This window comes from Mastigoproctus giganteus, chromosome 13, assembly GCF_048544385.1.
Source record: "Mastigoproctus giganteus isolate SK-2022 chromosome 13, ASM4854438v1, whole genome shotgun sequence".
NCBI lineage: Eukaryota > Metazoa > Arthropoda > Arachnida > Uropygi > Thelyphonidae > Mastigoproctus > Mastigoproctus giganteus.
In genome coordinates, this window is record NC_143587.1 from 48846803 (window position 1) to 48865843 (window position 19041).

Here is a 19041-nt window from a genome sequence, read left to right on the forward strand (position 1 = left end):
CTACATGGAAAAGTAATACTAAAATACATATTTTCCTTTTTTTGATATAATAAAAAAAAAAATTGCCTTTACCTCTTGATTTACACTCACACAAATAATGACATTTGCTTATAGTCTTACTGAAAAATATCTACAAATACTTACATTACTGCTGCAGTAAAATTCATCTGTTCAGCCTCTTCCTGCTGAACAGATGAATTTTATTTCAGGTTTATTTAATGTGTGTGGTCAATCTCAAATTTGTAATGCAAGGTGCATGCCTAATGAACTATTTTTAAATGGCATATCAAATTCCATACATTTCCCCCCCTTTCAAGGCTTGCAATAATATTCAGCTGTTTGATGGAAAGGAGCTGTTCAGCTTCTTCCTGCTGAACAGCTGAATTTTACGTGCAGTCAGTCCCAAAATTGTAATGCCAAGGTGATTAAGAATGAGCTATTATCAAATTTCATATAAACACTGGCAATGTTTACACAAAGTTGTGTCACAAAACCAGCTACTCTTATTCTAAAAAGGCAGTACATTTACAATACGGAAACCTTTACAATATGTTCACCAATGTAAATACCTTTCTGTAAAAGGTTTCTGAGAGTTTCTTGTATGACTGGCTACTGTTCAAGCAGGAAATGTTGGAAACCTGAAAAATTTGGAATGCCAATTCCAAATTTTTCTAAATGTTAAATGGCCTAAATGTTAAAATAGAAAACCCAGCCCTGTAACAGTTAGGCTTGGTGCATTTCACACCTGGTTCTATATTTGAACAGTTTTCTTGAAAAACAAGTTATTTTTAACATTAAAAAATATCGGTGTAAATATACCATAGAGAGCTCATAAAATAAAAGCTACAATAGTAGTGTAAAGACATTGATTAAATTGTATCTCATATTGTGACTACCTTCACAATGAGTTACCATGTATTGCGCTACTTTAAATAAGTAACGCTTCACTAATAGAGAAGACTTTTGTTACTTATTCTCAGTGGGCACCACCCAGATGGCACCATTTCAAGGCTTGTTGCCCTATTGTCAGTGGGTGGACATGTACCTTGGTGTTGCAATCATGCCATATGAGATATGCCAAAACGATATGTCAACAAGCTTGAAATGGTGCTATCTGGGTGGTGTGGTGCCCACTGAGAATAAGTAACGATAGTCTTCTCTATTAGTGAAGCGTTTCTTATTCGAGGCATTGCAATACATTGTAACCTGTTGTGATGATAGTCACGATATGAGATACAATTTAAATGATGCCTTTATATTACTATCGTAGCTTTTCTTTTATGAGAATAAGTAACGATAGTGGGCACCACCCAGATGGTGGATCTATGGTGTATTTATACCGATATTTTAAGCTCATATCATATTATGCGTTGTGCATTTATATTTTAATATTGTGTTATTTTTTAATAAAGAAATCATAGAAACCCTTTCTAAGATGGTTGTTACTCTGAGTTTCAGCAGGGTGGCAAAAGTGTAAATTAAAGAAAGATAGGTTAGCTGCACTTCGTTAAAATAACTGCAGAAAGTACTGAATAAGATTTGCAACTTATGATATTGTAACACGAAAGCAGAGAATATTCAAAACTTATTCTTTCATTTTCTGCTAATTACAACAGAATAAAATTTACTGCAACTGTACATATATATATAATATATACACATGTATACATAGTAGAACCAAAGTTCTGGTATGCTCAAAACAGTTACTCAAGGCAGCATTTGTGCAGACCTAACCAATGACTGGCCTAGGCATGCTCATATTCAGTTTGTGAAGGTCAGGAAAGGTAAGGTAATTAGGTAAGTGTGCATGCATACGTACATATATTCTTCAAGGGAGAGTTGTTTTTTTATTGCATGTGCCAGGAATGAGAAAACATCAAGTTCTGCATGTCTAGAAAAATTTCTCAAGACTTTTCCACATGTACAAAAAAAAAAAGCTCTGCTTATTGTTCAACTGCAACATGATGATACATGAAAATGAAAACAATTCACTCCAACAAAGAATACACACACCCGTCCACCTTTCTCATTCCCCACAAAATACTGAATGCACATGTGGGAACCAGTTACTGGCTACTTACATCCACTGACTCTACTATGTACATTTTATTGAAATTACAGAAAACAATCATGACTCATCATCTACAGATTCTTCAGTTTCACTATCCTCTTCATCAACGCTTTCATATTCAGATGACGATAGCACCATGTCTTCAATGATATCCTCTTGGTTATCATCAAGCTTCAGTTTCTTAAATGGTAACTGCCAGGCAGAATCATTTTTGCTTAAAAAAAAAAAAAATACACACACATGTAAATATATATGTATATACACACTGTCCTCCAAATGTATGGGACACTAAATGAAAAAACATCTGGTTGGAAAAAAAGAATTTTTAATATCAAATATGACCCTGGATGGGCTTTAATGACAACATTAAACTATTTGTTAAAACATCTGAAAGAGACAAAAAAAAAAATTGGAACTAAATAACAAAAAATTAACTTACTAGGGCAAGCAAAGATGCACCACAAAGTACCTTAACTTCTCAAACAAAAAATTTGTGAAGTTAAAAAAAAAAGTTTGCAGCTGATATCTGTGGCCTTAGTTTTTGCAGGGTCATTAGCCAGCATAGGAAGTGTGATGTGGTACAGTAATGGATTAACAAAAAAGTTCACATTGCGTTAAGTTGCATCCCTCGCACTAGTGGATCGGAAGGGCACATTTGATAATGTACAAATGGGAAAAGTCAACAGGAGTGTGCACATTTGGTAGTGATGGGAATTTTGTTAAAGTTAATAGTGAATGCTCTGTATGTTCAAAGTAGCTTACTAGAAAGAAGTTTGATTAATAAGTTGGCTTGATCACTTTAAAAAAATTTTGCAAAGCTATGTGTATGGATAATTCAGTGTTCCTATAATTTAAAGACAAACAGATTGTATGGTGTCATGGTGCTGCCTATGAACTTAACAGCACAACTGTCTTGGCAAGAGATCATATAAACAATGTTATTTAACTCATTCATTGATATTTTACAATTTTTATAATAGCACATCATCTAAATGACATAAATAACATTATTTAATATGATCTCTTGCCAAGACAGCTGCAAATGCTAAGTACAGAGGTGGTACTACCACAAGATACAGTCTAACATCTCAAAAATCCTCACACACTACCATAAATTGAGATTACCTTCAAATTACAGTAATGCTAAGTTATCTGTACACATGCTACTTGGCAAAATTCTTTCCCTTAATATCAACCAACCCAAATTATTAATCCCAACTTCCTTCTAGCAAGTGAATTTTATAGAAGGAAAATGAGGTGGTGAATCTGACTGAACCAAGGCATACTGATCATGCTTTGTGGGATGAAGCATTGTCATGCTGATAAAATTTGCATTGCCATGCAGTCCTCTGTCTAAAGAATTGTGTAGAAAAACCAATGCCATGATACTCACAACCACCAATGGTACTCATCATGAAATTAAAATGCATTTATTTCAAAAGAAAATGAACTGGCTGGAGACCATGATCCATAATTTAGTGGCTCAAAAGGAAAACTATTCCATATTATGATTACCATATTTTCCAAACTCACACCTTATATTTTACTGTTTCACCAGTATGTGCCTACTATTGAAGCTGGGCCTTTTTACTGAACACTCTTTAAAGTCCTCTGACCAGTTTGGTTTTCATCCAGGGTGTGGAACTGAGGAAGCCTTGGTTGAACTTCTTTCCAGAGTAAACACTGCATTTTTAAACATGTTATGGCTAATTTTGTAGATTTCCATGAAGCCATTGACTCCCTTTGGTGGGACAGTTTTTTGCTTGCCCCAGGATTGCTTAATGCTCCTCACAATTTTACAACTTAACTAACTACTTTCTCCACTGTTCTCAAGTTAAACAGACAAGTTAAATCTCCAGTTCAACTTGTCTAATTTTTCCCTCTGTAATTGTGGCAGCCCAAGAAGACTTGCAGCATGTTCTTTTCGCTTGTCCATATTACTTGGATCTTTGTCAGTCAACGTCTACTGTGTGTCAACCATTTTCTCTAGGCAATGAGCCATCTCTATTGGACTCCAAAGAAAAATTTAATCTTCTGCAAGATCTCGCCACCAGCACTTCAATTCCAGGAACTACTATTATTCCGGCTCCACCTTCAGTTCAGGCCATCATCGCCATTTAGTGATACCACCATCTTTAGGTCAAGTACCGTCTTCACCATCTTCGACTTGGACAGTTCCTAATCTTGTAAAATGCTGAACGATCACTGTTTTCCTGTTTTCTATCTCTTGCCAGTCCTGAGGTGGGATCATCTTTTGTTATTCTGTGTGAAATCTTTGTCTCTTCCCTCTATCCCCTTTTAATTCATGTATTTTCCTTTTGTCCATCTATCAAGTGTTTACTTTTTATTCTTCCTCCTTTTACTGCTATTCTTTCCTCTACTGTGTTTCTCATTACTGACACCAGCCTTGCACTGGTGCAGTATTTATTTATTTATTTCTTTTTGCTAGTTTGCTATCAATTCCTTATTTTTATTTTCTTAATATTATTTAATTTAATTTATTCCTCTATTATTTTATTTGTTCATTTTTTGAATGGTTTAGACATTCAATATATACACTCTAGATTTGCTGCGGTTTGCACTGAGTTGTAGCGTAGACGGGTATCAGGATGCACCTCTCTGGTGCTTGTTGCTTTCTGGTAGCAAAGTGGCCAGAAACAACTAAACATATACACAGCCCAACCATATCATTACACACATTTCTGCAGAGTTTCTGTATTATCACAATGTACCACGGCAGAGTTGAACTAGCATTTGGGAGTCACCCTACATAAGGTACATGTCTACAGGTCATGTTGATGCTGGGCCCATATCATCATCACTTGAAGGTATATATAATAGGTAAAATTTGATTAACAATTTGAAACATTATTGTCATTTTTGCAATATTCTGTAAACTCTGATTACCCATTTTTTTGTGCAAAATCTGCATCATTTAGCTCTTTGTGGAAATTTGCCTCTTATCACTCATAAGTAATAAAGAGGCAAATGGCAAATTATTTAGATGTTGGCTGGGATGAACAATTTTGTTTTATTGATTTTAATAGTGTTTGTTCAATGCCAATGTCATGATTCTAAAGAAAACTAGTCTTTGTGGGGGGGGGGGGGAATGGGGTCCTAAATCTACTACACAATGGGACTTTCTACCCCACTGGCTAAATATATTTTTCAGACTGTATTTTGTCCCACACCATAGTAAACTGAAAAGTGAGTGCCTATGCATTATTTAATTAAATGTAGGATCACACCTAATATACTACTCTTTGCACTCTTCACTTCACATCACCAATAATTTAAAAAGGGTCCTCATGGTTAAAAAGGTTACCAACCTGTACTCTATACCAGGGGTCACCAATTAGCAGACCACAAAAATTTTTTTTGCAGACCACAAGGTAAATGAACCTAAATCATTAATTTAAATATACACTCAGACCTCTATTTAATGCACATCTTTATAGCAAATTTTTCTATTATTTCTGAATTACTGTCAGTTGTACAATCATTTCGTGAGAAACTTGACACAGCTTCCTCTGATTTAAATGATGAGGCACTGCACTTTTCTGTGTATGAAAGAAGTATTAACGGAAGAACTTAATATACAATTAGATAAAAATGAATACAATAATTTTCTAGAAAAACTAAATCATGAACTTGACAAAAGGTTTGGCAATTTTAAAAAAATAGGAAAATTAACAACTTCTCATATGTCATTTTCACTTGAACCAAATGGAGAATGGACTAATGAGGCAGCAAAATGGTTTAAGTAATAAAGCTGCACTGCAATAAAAATGAATGGAGTGATTTGCAACAGTTTTGGAAAAAATATGTGCAACGTGAAAAGTATCCTGAAATAAGGAAAATGCATACTCGATTATGTACAATGTTCGGATCAACATACATATGTGAATAAATGTTCTCAAAAATGAACCATATTAAGAACAAGTTTCAATCTTGGCTAATGAAGAATCATTTGCGAAATTTGTTTTAAATATAGTTTGTTCCAGATTTTACAAAAATTGTTTTAGAAAAAAAAATGTCATTTTTCTCATTAATATATATATATATATATATATACATAAATTTTAACATTGTATCTATAGTAATTACATAAATAAATACAAATATCACCTAATATTTATTAGACAATTTATTAATTTTATTTTAATTTCAAGTATGCGGACTGCGATAAGAAATTTTTTTCTAATATAGACCGCAATGAAAACTGCACTGAACGTGGTGACCTCTGCTCTATAGCAATACTCGCAACTGATACAAAAGGTGCAAGTTTGATATTTGTTTTTAATGAAGTAAAAATATCAATACTTTCAATTTAAACTATTCAGAATTTTATGATGACCCAATATTCGAAATGCATTCTTTATCAAAAGTTAATAAATAGTGCATTTGTAATGTTTTAAAAACTGCTATATTACTGCTTACCTCTCTTCACTATTTTTATTTTCTCCAGTATCTTTAATAGTGCAATGATTAGTCTCATTTTCTTGGGACAGTTTCTTCTTTCGTACTTTTACAGTGTCTTCATTTTGTGAGCTAACATTACCAACCATGTCTTTAACTTTCCTCTGATCCCCTTTCTGTTTAGTAATTTGTTTTTTTACAGTTGGCAAATCTTCAGTGTTCATCTGCAGTATGAAAAGAGATAATAATGAAATAAACAAGTTATCTAGAGACGGTGAATCCGTATCTAGTGCAATGAAAAGGCTAAAGATTACTTTGAATCAACTGTACACATCATTAAGTCATAATAATAAATTACCATAAATTAAAGTTCTGTACTCAGTCTGGATAGATATTCTTGTGACTGGAATGTCATTAGCAGTTAATGTACGACTGGAAACATGTAATTTTTTACTATGAAAAACAGATAAATAAAATGAATCATCTTCCTATTGGTGTAATTAGAGACATTCATCTGATCTGTAACATAAGAATAGTTTATTACCTGCAGGGTTGGACAACTCAATCTTCAATAGTTGATCTTTAGGGTGGACCAGTATCACCAAATCCCTTGGGATTGGTGTGGATCCCTTTCTGTTTCTAGTTTTCATCAAGACTTGAATGTGAGAAGGGTCGAAAAATGTAAAATGGTATCCTCTATGGATCCCAGCATGGGTTTGTGAAGGGAAGTTCATGCCTGAACAATGTAGTAAATTACTGTGATGAAGTCATTAAACAGTTGGATGCAAGAAGACAATTTTGACATATATATCTAGATTTTAGTAAAGCTTTTACACAGTTCCACATGAACGGCAGCTATATAAACTGGAACAAATTGGAACCACACATAAGATCCTATACTGGATTTTGGGATAGCTAAAAGATAGGAGACTGAGGGTTGCCATAAATGGTCAACCAGGGTGGACTAGTGTAATAAGAAGTGGATTCCCTCAGGGTGATACCTGAGGTGTTGGTGCTCTTATTCTAATTTTTTTTTTTTTTTTTTATGTAAACCCCAAACACGAGAGGTATTAGCACCAATAGTACTTAGTACAGTGTTTGGGTTGGAGGTTGAGAAGACAAAAGAAGATATTTGTTGACATTGGACTTGAACTTCTATAGACTGTAATTTTCAGGAAATATGTATGAAGGAAGGTTGTTCCAGAAAACAGCAGCTGAATGAATAAACGAGGAAGATGAAAAGTTAGTTCTGTGAGTTTGAAGTTGGACAGTAAATGGATGTTGGCTGGTGGCGGCACATGTTAGGACTATTTTGAAAGAGAGAGTGGGAATTATAGAAGCCAATTCAAAAGAACAGTGCCCATAGAAGTACCTGTAGAAGAGGCATGCAGCAGAAACAGTACGTCTATGACACAACGAGTGGAGAGACTCTGTTAGAGATGAATCATTAATTAACCTAACTACCCTCTTCTGAATGGAATCAAGAAGCCTGAGAGAGGTTTTTGGGGCACCACCCCAGATGTGGGAACAATATTCCATGGCAGGGTGGATTTGCAATTTATACAGAGTGAGCAGCTGTTTGGAAGAAAAGTAATGCTGAGAGCAAAAGAGAAAACCAAGTTTTTTAGATGCAGAGGAAGCAATATTTGTAATGTGCTTATGTCAAGAGAGAGAGAGATTAGAATTCAGGGTAATCCCCAAAAGAGATATATCATTTTGCCTAGAAATCAGAGTGTCACTAAAGATAAGCATAGGAGCAGAAGAATCCTTTTTGTGAGATATAAGACAAGACTGAGTTTTAGAAGGGTTGAAATCAACTAAGTTATCTATGCCCCACTGGAGAATTACCTGAAGATCGGCATTTAAGAAATTGGTAGCAGATTTTCGAGAAGTTGAAGCTGATTGAGCAGGGCAAGGTTTCTCAAAATGGAAAGTGGAATGCAATGTGCTATCATTGGCAAAACTATGGATAGGATTTCCAGTCAATGGAAGAAAGTCATTAATAAACAAGTGGAAAAGAGTGGGGGAAAGAACTGAACCTTGGGAGATACCGGCATTAGTGGAGAAGTTAGAAGACAGAGAGCCATCTACCATCACCCTCAGTGAGCGATCAGAGAGAAAACTGGATAACCAATTACTAAAAACAGTTGGCAAACCATAAGATGGAAGCTTGTTTAGAAGACCTTTATGCCAAACACGATCAAAAGCCATTGAGATGTCAAGAGGAACTACTTGTGTTTCACCGAACCTTTCCATTGAAATAGTCCATAAATGGGTAACATAAGCCACAATAGCACCAGTGGATCGACACTGACGGAATCCATACTGGTGATCGTTGATCAGACGGAAGGTTTCTAGGTAGTTTAAGAGTTAGCGGTTAATTGATTTCTCCATTACTTTAGAAAGAGTAGAAGTAATTGCAATGGGGCGATAATTGGATGGGAGGGATTTGTAACCCTTTTTAGGAACTGGCTGAATATGAGCAAATTTCCAAGCAGAAGGAAAAAGACCTTTGGAATAATTAAGTGAAAAAAGGCAGCAAAGAATAGGAGTAAGTTCAGGAGCACAGGTTTTGAGAACAAGTGGAGAAATACCATCGGGACCTGGATCCCATTTTATTTTCTTAGCATCAAGATTCGTCAAAATTCTTCTGACATCCTTTTGACGGAAGACCACAGGAGACATTGAATGGAGCGTGTTGGGAATGGTGGGAGGTGTTTTACCAAGATCATTAATACACGAGTTGGAAGAAAAATGGGATGCTAGCAGGTCAGCTTTATCCTTGGCTGAAGTGGCAACAGAATCATCTGGTTTGGACAGAGGTAGGAGCAGAGATGGGCAAAAGTTGCGGCCAATAGCTTTGGCAAGAGACCAGAATGCTCGGCTACCATTAGGGCAAGAAGCAAGTTTTCTACTCTTAGCCTGTTCAAACTCTAGTTTGGACTGATTAATAACTGCTTTACAATTGTTGCGAGCTTTAGTGTAGACAGAAAATGAAACTGAAGAATTAGAAACAAGCCAATTATGATATGCAACATTCTTTTCTTGAACAGCCTTAGCACATTTATTGGAAAACCAAGGTTTAGATAAAGGACGAAATTTTAAAGTGGAGTGTGGGATAAAGGATTCCATTCCTGCAAGAATAATTTCACTGACACGATCTGAGCAAACGTTGACATCAGAAGTTTTGAAACAGTAATCCAACCAAGGAAAATAAATATCGCAGGTCATCCCGTTTTGCATTCTTGTAATGCCAAACAACATGAGGTTGGGAATAGCCATGAGATAAACGCTCCATTGGAGAAGAGACAATCACCAAGTTGTGATCTGAAGTGCCTAAAGAACCTCTCACTTCGACTGTGTACTTAGAAGGGTTGTTTGTGATAAAAAGATCAAGCGTGTTGGCTGTATGATTAGGATTGTCTGGCATTCTTGTGGTTAAATGAACAATCTGTGGTAATTGCAAAAGCCTCAGCATCTCGGCCAGCTAGGTCGGTGTGACTGGAAAATGGAAGCCAGCTGGAGTTGTGAACATTAAAATCACCAAGGAAAATTACCTCACTGTTAGGAAAGTTGGACTGGAGAAAGTCAAAGAGCTCCAAGTGATTTGTGGAGTTGGGAGAACGGTAGAGACAACAGATGAATTTTATGCAATGAGGTAGAGAGATTTTAAGCCAGAGAAGATCAAAGAGAGGAGATTCCAAATTGCCAAGTCTCTGACAGGGAATATCTGAACGGACATATGCACAAGTACCACCTTTGAGGCGAAAGGAATCATACAGCGAATAATTTGGGCATCTGAGATGAGCAGTAGTTGAATCAACCGATAACTGAGATTCTGTCAGAAAAAGTGCATAGGGTTTGGCAGACTGCAAGTGGAAATGGACATCGTTGAGATTAGAATTGAGACCACGTATATTTGTGAAATGAATTAGGAAGTGCTTGGGAGGTATCTCTTCGCAGATAAGCTTGCTCTATTAGTTTGACAATTCATGGTGTATTCAATAGTAAGAAAATGTGGGTGGGACATGCTGTATGAAGTAATGAAATTTTTGGATATGGAGTACACATGGTAAGAATATGCCCAGATCCTTGACATAACGTGGCCTCGACAATGCTCCCCGCATACACACTACTCGGACTCCCTCCAGTCACTATCTGGCAGAGTAGAGGTAGCAAGATTATACACTAGCTGATCCAGAAGCCTCCTAGAGAGTTACCAATAAGTTCGGTCCAGTGTACTAACTAGTGGCCGGCCTGCGAACACCGTTTTAGAGCTGTACCCTCAGAATGTAAGGAATATTGGATCTCGCCACTACGTTCATCGTAACTTCAAAAGTCATCAATCATACTGTATGATGGAAGAGGTAGGGAAGGGTTGACCGGAACTTAGCTCTAGAGACTAAACATAGGTTCCACCACTTCAAGCCTCCAATAAGCAAAGTGGTGGTATTTCACCGGTTGATGAGAGTCATCTACCACCTAGTACTGCCTGGTAACATAGAGGGGCGGCGTTCCTCCATGTGGTATGTGTGGTATGGGCGCCACACCTCGACCTCTGCTTACGTTGGTTCACACCTGGGTGGTCACCCACCATGTACTTGTGCATGGAGGTTATACCCAGGATTACTAACAGTCCCACCACCGTGAAGGTGCAAGCAGAGGATTTGGCTGTCACAGACCGTCCAGACTTCGCCGAAATTGGGTCCACTTGACTTGAGTGTCACCCGAATGTCAGTTCCATCAGCGTTTTAGACTCCCAGGTAGCAAGTACAGCTTGTCTGACATATCTGAGAGAATGTCTGTGACAACCTCAAGGACCATTAACTTTTAGTGTTTGAGGATAACATTAAAAAAAAAAAAAATCATATAAATAAATTTACAATTCTTTTAGAACACCTGGGTATCATCACACTCAAACTGTATATTTATTGCAAAGTACACTGTTTAATTGTGATGTCGGGCAATTGATAATGCAAGCATCCAAATAAAAGTATAGTTTTTGCTCCATATGAATTCAACATCTATTAACATTAACAGGAAGATTCAAAAAATATATATATAACCTGATGGCTGTATGGTAAGAAATAATATATTCAGTAGCTTCTGTACTAAAGCACAGGCAAGTGAAGATTTTACGTTAGCTGGTTATGTAAAGTCATTTTAGATAACTTTGCACTGAGCCATCTAAACTATAGCCACAAAGCAACAGTATAACTGTAAAATGCATGTATTCTATGGTTGGTTTGCCTCATTTGAAATAGGAAACCTATACAATACTTTTCTGAGGCCAATTAATGTGTGAAAAAAACCCAAAAAAAAAACAAAAAAAAAAAAAACGAAGGTTCCTTCTCTATAGAGTGGACTTGAATCTAAACTTTTTTCACATGAATGATGTGGGAGAACAATGATGGCAACCACTGCATTAGCTGCAAGAGCTTTAGATAAAGTCAAATTGGGCAGTGCATGTTTACACATACTTTACAGTGTCTGCATTTTCAGACAAAAGTCATGATTTATTAATACACCTGTCAAATAATATTTTTATTGTTCACTTTACTGTCAAGTTACTGCTTATTAAAAATTACACTTGAAATAATAAACACTTCTGACCTGTATTTTTCTTGCATTATTCCGCAGAAATTTTGCATCTTTCAACTTCTTCCATGTAGAAAAATACGTACTGATTGGAGTTCCTTCAACTTGAAGTTTCTTCTCCCAGATTTCCTAAAATGCACATACCACATATTAAATAATATCATAAAAATGCTAATGCTATACAATATCATCTAAAATCAGGGTTTTAAAGATAACAGGCCAAAATTAAAGAAATTCTGACCATACCCTCAAAGGAAGTAATCCTGTGAGGGCATGACTGCCTTTGCTCTCGTTGAAATTTATTTTTGGTTTTATAACGCATCAGTATCTTAGGCTATGTTTTGCTAGTGCATTATGTCTGTGGACCAATATGCATATCATGCAGGCTGATAAACTTAGAATCTGCCTCTGCCTGAAATTGGTTAAGGCAGCATTTCCCAAACTGTGTTCCACGAGATGTGAACAAGTGTTTCGTGAAAAATTCTAATTAATAATTTAAAAAATAAAATAAATAAATTTTGCACATTTGTAGCATACACCACTTTTGTATCATTCTAATTAAAAAAATTTTTTTTTCCTTATTGGTTATTAATATACTGTACTGGTATCGACTAATCAAATAGACCTAGTAACACTTTATCTTAGCAGGCTTTGCTCTATAGAAGTATGTGTAGATGTAATGACATATACGAAAAAGTAGCAATATAGTGATCTAATATGCCATTTGTACGCGATTTAGCCTGGAGTAGATGGGTTGAGGGGGGAAGCGAACTGATATCATGCATCGTTCGGGTGGATGAAACAAAGTAGCCTTCTGCTGACATGTTCTTGCATGTTTACGCAGCAGGTCCGTAGTAGTGCAGAAAACTAGTAAATATAACTAAACTCACTTTCTTGTATAAATATTTTTTTGATAATTATCAGTATTTCGAAATATTATTATCAAAATAAATTACCATGGATTTGTGGTTGAAAAAAGGAACTTTAAAATGCAAAGCAAGTACTTCTAGTATTGCAACCGTGGTCGATGAAAACGAACACAATATTGTCACACTTCAAAGTGAGGATGAACAATCACAGCCTTTTGTTCCCAAAAATCCAAAGTGAAAAAACAGGAAACAACTAATAAAAGACCAAAATGAAAGTATGATGACAGTTATTTGAATTTCGGCTTTACATGTGTTGAAAATAAAGATGCTCCTGATGCACAGTAAGTCGTATGTAATAAAATTAGCAAACAGTTCTTTGGCTCCTGCAAAACTTGTGTTCCGTAAATATAACGTGAGATGAAAAGTGTTCCGTGACTAAAAAAGTTTGGGAAACGCTGGGCTAAGTACAGTCCTGCTCAAAAAGGTCTTTAAGAATTACTTCAGTTTCTGACAAAATTTGAAAACAGTGACAAGTGACAGAATTGCTCAAGGATTGGTTCATACTCTGATGAGGGTTATCATCATCAAGACAACTTGCACTATAAGGCGTCTGTGCCATGCCTGTTAATTGTGTGTTCCAAGGTGAGGTTTATCTGTTTATGGGATAAGTGAAATGGAACCTGCACCTCCATTTAAGGCAGGCTAATTCAGATTCCACTTAAAGATCTTAATATAAACTTAATTATCAGCTGGACTTGAACTCAGACTTTTCTGAACAGGTAGCACAATGGCCATACCAAAATGGCTATTTAGATACAGCTCTGAATGTTTTGCCACCAAAGCATTTATTGCACTAGCATGTGGAATGCATGTCTAGCAAGGATTGGCTAGAATAATAGAAAGTTAGTAATAGTATTTGCCATATTGTGCAAGGAAGCCACAGGCTTTTGCTGCAGTGGCAAAAAAAACAAACCAAGTAGATAAGAAAATATAAATTACGTACTTCCTTGCTCAAACAGGTAACTATCCAGTTGACCTTTGAATTTATTCAACTGTCAGCCTTAACTATCTGTGAGGGCAACTTGTTCAGAAAACTTCTTACAATCTAATACAAACCACTAAAAGTGAACTTCCTACAATCTAATACAAACCACTAAAAGTGAACTTCCTACCATCTAATATAAACCTCAACACCTGTAATTTGAATTTATGACCCCTAGTTCTGGAATTCTTTATAACAGTAAGAATTCCACCTTCCTTCATTTTACTAATCCCGCTTGGAGCCTTATAAGCCTCAATCAGGTCACCTCTGAGGTGCCTGGATGCCAAGCTCTGTAGCCCACATAATAGGAGTCTTTCCTCACACGGTCGTCCTTGTGCCGATCTGGCCATTCGAGTTGCCAGTCTTTGGACCCTTTCAAGAAGCTCAATGTCTTTCTTTCAGATGAGATCTACATACTTGAACATAGTATTCCAAATGTGGTCTTACAATTGCCTAATGGGATAGGGGGGGTCATAATCCCATAACAATGGGATTATGGGATTAGACTTTCCCAGCTGCCTGTTTACCCTGTTCAGAAAACTTCATATCTGCCTGTATTGTAACTCCCAGATCCCTTTCCTCCTCCACTGTTTTTAATTCAATCCTACCAAGTGTATAATTTATTTGTGGGTTGCTATTTCCCAGGTGTAAGACCTTGAATCCAAAGATGCCTTCATAATAAACCTTAATGGTTCAATATGCTTTCCCTCAAAACTACAGGGTATATGGTATCAACTGGAGCCTTACTTGCCTTTATGCTCAAAAATTCTTCTAATAAAGAATCATCTGACATAATTTCATATGGCTCAGCCTCATCTGCATAGCCTTTTCTCAGCATGAAGAGTTTTTTTTTTCGGTAAAGAACTAATGCAAAGTATTCAATTCATCCGCAATATCAGCTAGGTTATCTAAGCCTTTTCCACACCCAGTGCACAAAGATTAACTTTCTTCTTTGTTGTATTCACATACATGAAAAATTCCTTGTCCTCATTCTTTACTCTCTTAGCCAATGCTTTCTCGTACACAGTCCTTGCCTCCGTGACCTTATTTATAGTGCTATTACAGACCAACTTGTATCTGTTGTAGGCTTCTGTACTTTTCGTCACTCTGTAACTGTCCCATGCCATCTTTTTCTGCTCTATTTGACCAGCCAGCTCTGCAGTCACCCATTTCGTTATCCTCCTCCTGCAGTATTTTCTTAAAGGTATGTATGCATCCATGGCCTCTGTGATTTTTGCTTTAAAAGTATTTTATAATTCAAGTGTATTCACCATCCCTCTGCAATCTGCCCAGTTCACAGATACCATACAGCGCCTTAAACTACTGCAACATCTTTCTTCATCTTCCAAATGACGATTGCATGATCACTTCCTGACAATGGTTCCTGTAGTTTAATCCCTGTGATGTCGTCTGAATCATTAGTAATGATGAGGTCAAGAATATTCTCAGCCCTTTCTCTAACTGCTGGTACAAATAATAATCATCTAGTTTATTTAAAAAAATTTCTCCCATCGTGAGTTTCCCTCCCACTTATTCCAATCAATGTGGAGCAGATTAAAGTTACCCATAATAAGACATTCATGCTTGTTTGCCCATTCCATCTGCATGTAAAGACTCATTGTATTCTTCACAATCTTCTGGTCCAGATTACTCCCACTCTCATTGTTCCTTTTCTTCCAACTAACTCACACCAGTCAGATTCCATGCTGGCAGATGCAAATTCAGACTCAGTAAAAGCTCTTTTCATGCTCAGGCTGCTTTTAATAGGAAGCATGACCCACCACCTCTTCAACCTTACTTACCTTTCCTAAATACATTATACATACCATTGTAGAACACTTTTCATCACCAATTTCCGGGTGGCACCATGTTTCTGTCAGCCCTATTATATCAGCATTAGTTGTCCTAACCAGGAGTTCAAATTCAGCCATTTTATTGATGACACTCCTAATATTACTGTAGACACAGCTGAGACTTCTACAGTTTACTACTCTGACACACCCCATGAAGTTATTTAGGTTTGCATCATAAGCTTTATCTTCGTCCCCAGTTGAAACATTGCTACCCTCAGAACATCTTATCAACATCAGCTGTTTTGGCAACAAACAAGAATTCATGAGGTGACTGCAAGCATTACTTTGATCCACATCATCAAATAAATGCAGATCTATATTACCCTTCTCCCCCTAATTATCAGTTTCCCCGAACTTATAGAGTATCCTCAATGATACTGGCAAAAATCCTTGCCTCATCTTTGTTCAAATGAATACCAGCTCTGCAGAACAGATTCCTTCTACCTGCAAATGTGGGCCATGCTGATAAAAATTTCCTCCCTAGAGCCTTGTAGATTTCCTCAAATCTTGAGTTAATCCATAAGGCTTTCAGCGTATAATTCCTCCTATCGTGTCTGGATAGAATTGCAGACACATACCATTGTGATCTAACTTGTGGCATTTTTTCAGCATAGTCCTATATTTATCTAACAGATGGTCAGGTTGAGTATGTTTAATATTGTTAGTCCACACATGAATAATAATGCTCTCTTTACGTCCCTTAAAATCTGACAATCTGTTGGTAACATCATCAATTATTGCTCCTGGCAAACACACTCTAGTTCTGAACCACTTTATTATAAAAAATGTTTGTAACAAAGACTGTTTCTTTGACAATAGTCACCCACTAAAACTAGATCACCTTCGACCAGAGCAGTCTGCACTTGACTTCTTTTCTGGGACCTGAATCAGAGGTGCATCACTTGGCAGGTCAGAAGATACTTGAGTCTGACAAGCTCCCATTACATTTGTTTCTAGGGCAAGCACTCATTTTTTCAGTGACTCAAATTCTTCTCGTAATGCACTAAGTTGTAATTTCAGATCAGTACACTCCTTACATTGGTTGCAAAGAAAAGAATCTCCAGATGAGCTAAGTCTGTCTACTAGACTGGCCTTAGAATAACATGCCAATGGCTATACAAATAATGAAGTCATGACTCACACTGGAAATGCCCACAGGCATTTCCATTTCAGTCCTGATGTCCTGGACTTTGTACTGTAAGTGAACCTTGTAGCAACCACAATTTAAATAAAATTTGAACTTTATGAAGATTATGAAATTTAAATTTACAATATATTGCAGAATTTATGTTAATAAAATATTGCAGAAATTAAACTGTTGACAAAACTTAAATCACTAAAGAAGTTAAATTTAAGCTACTGAATGAAAGTTATGAAATTCACACCAAAATATTCATAACAAAAGCTATCTGAACATTAAGCTGTAGCTTTCCAAATACTTTACAAATTTAAACTTATAACATACTATGGAATTTAAATTAATGGAGTATTACAGAAATTATATTGCTGACAAAACTTTTAGCCACTAGTGAAATTAAATTTAAGCTACCCAATGAAAGTTAAAGTTCCCGCCAAAATATCAATAGCGAAGGCTATTTGAATATTAAGCTGTAGCTTTCCAAATACTTATCTAAATACAAAAATAAACTAACCTATGTGACTATAGGAATTCAAACTATATATTATCTTTAGTATATTAAAATGTAAAAAAATAAAATTATTTCAAAAACTAACCTGTAATGAACAGCTTTGGAAGTTATCTGTACACCTCTTTTCCTATCAGTTCACTAGAGCCAATTCTTGATCTTTGCTAGTGAAGTATCTGAGAAATTTGCTTCTCAGCCTCAGGTGGTGGAATGTATGAAAAACACAATCTCAAACTTGATACCAAGTTTAAAAACTGTTCCTTGCTATTTAGATACTAGATACTACCTAACATTAAGCTAGATAAAAGTAATGCTGTTGTTGTTATTTGGTTTTTAGGAGCATTAGCAACTAAGGCCATATTGCTCCTGGGATATGCAGTGGTCATTCCCTGACCTTTCCACATCCTCTATATTTGGTGGCTCACGGGCTCGAACCCCGGTCTAATCAAGAAGCATGTTAAAAGTAATGCCTCATAGTCCATAACCTCAACACTAAGTGGCACATCAAGTTCCAACTAGTGAAGTATAACTAGGTTCTTCGTGCAACTAATAGTTTTGTTAGTATATACCAAATGGTGTTTGGTTGTTCATTAAAAGTTACACTGTTTTAAATGGAAGCATTTTGAAACACACAGTTCAAACATGCAGTTATTGAGTTTCTGACTTTTGAAAATATCAGACCTATTAAAATTCATCAATGATTACTAGTTGTTTATAAGGATGTTTATAACTGTGGATGGTAGCAATTTTTGCCAGTGGATATTATGCTTAGAGTTGAAACAGACAACCAGTAATTTTGGCTGATAAAAGCACATAATAGATAAGAAATTAAAAAGATGCTGAGTTTGTCAAAGTTTGTCCCATTTCAAGCACAAAAAGGCATTTTTAAGAATGAGCCTGGAGATGAACTCTGGATTCACCTTTATGATCTATAGATAGTCCAAGGAATTTCATCAAGGAACATCTTTACGTCAAAAAAAAAAAAAGTACAAGTGTTAGCCACAAAAGCAAAGTTGACTTTTTTTCGAACTCTATGGATGTTATCCATACTGATTTTGGAAAAATGAACCACAATTCAGTCCATTAAACTGAAACACTAAACAAGCTAAAAACAAGGCCTTGCAATACAGCAATGTTGCTTCAACATGACAACGCATGTTTGTTGTTGTTTGTTATTTGGTTTTTAGGAGCATTAGCAACTAAGACCATATTGCTCCAGGGATATGCGGTGGTCATTCCCTGACCTTTTGCATCCTCCGTATTTGGTGGGCATAGGCTCGAACCCCGGTCTAATCAAGAAGCGTGTGCTATGCACTGCTGCTCCTGCCCACCTGGCTACGGAGGTGTCTATGACAACACATGAACTCACTGCAGCCACACAATATTGGCAGTAATTTCATCACTGAGATTTGAAGTTGTTCTGCACCCACTCTATAGTGCAGATTTGGTTCCCATGCAACTTCTCTTCATTACCAAAACTTAAAAACCATATATGAAACAATATATGAAAAAACAAATATGGAAACAGATATGACTGATGAAG

At 36.3% G+C, this 19041-nt stretch overlaps 1 protein-coding gene across 1 annotated transcript in view; it reads right to left on the bottom strand.

The window, feature by feature from the left end:
* Nucleotides 1-1723: 1723 nt before the first annotated feature.
* Noc2 (Nucleolar complex protein 2) overlaps nucleotides 1724-19041 on the bottom strand; it is a 113553-nt gene continuing 96235 nt past the window's right edge. Inside the window, exons 14-16 of the mRNA XM_090387238.1 lie at nucleotides 12104-12217; nucleotides 6512-6714; nucleotides 1724-2285 (exon numbers count right to left, since the gene is read on the bottom strand). Of these exons, the coding sequence (XP_090243364.1) occupies nucleotides 2129-2285; nucleotides 6512-6714; nucleotides 12104-12217 (474 nt within the window). The 3' untranslated portion in view covers nucleotides 1724-2128. The remainder of the gene's footprint in view (nucleotides 2286-6511; nucleotides 6715-12103; nucleotides 12218-19041) is intronic.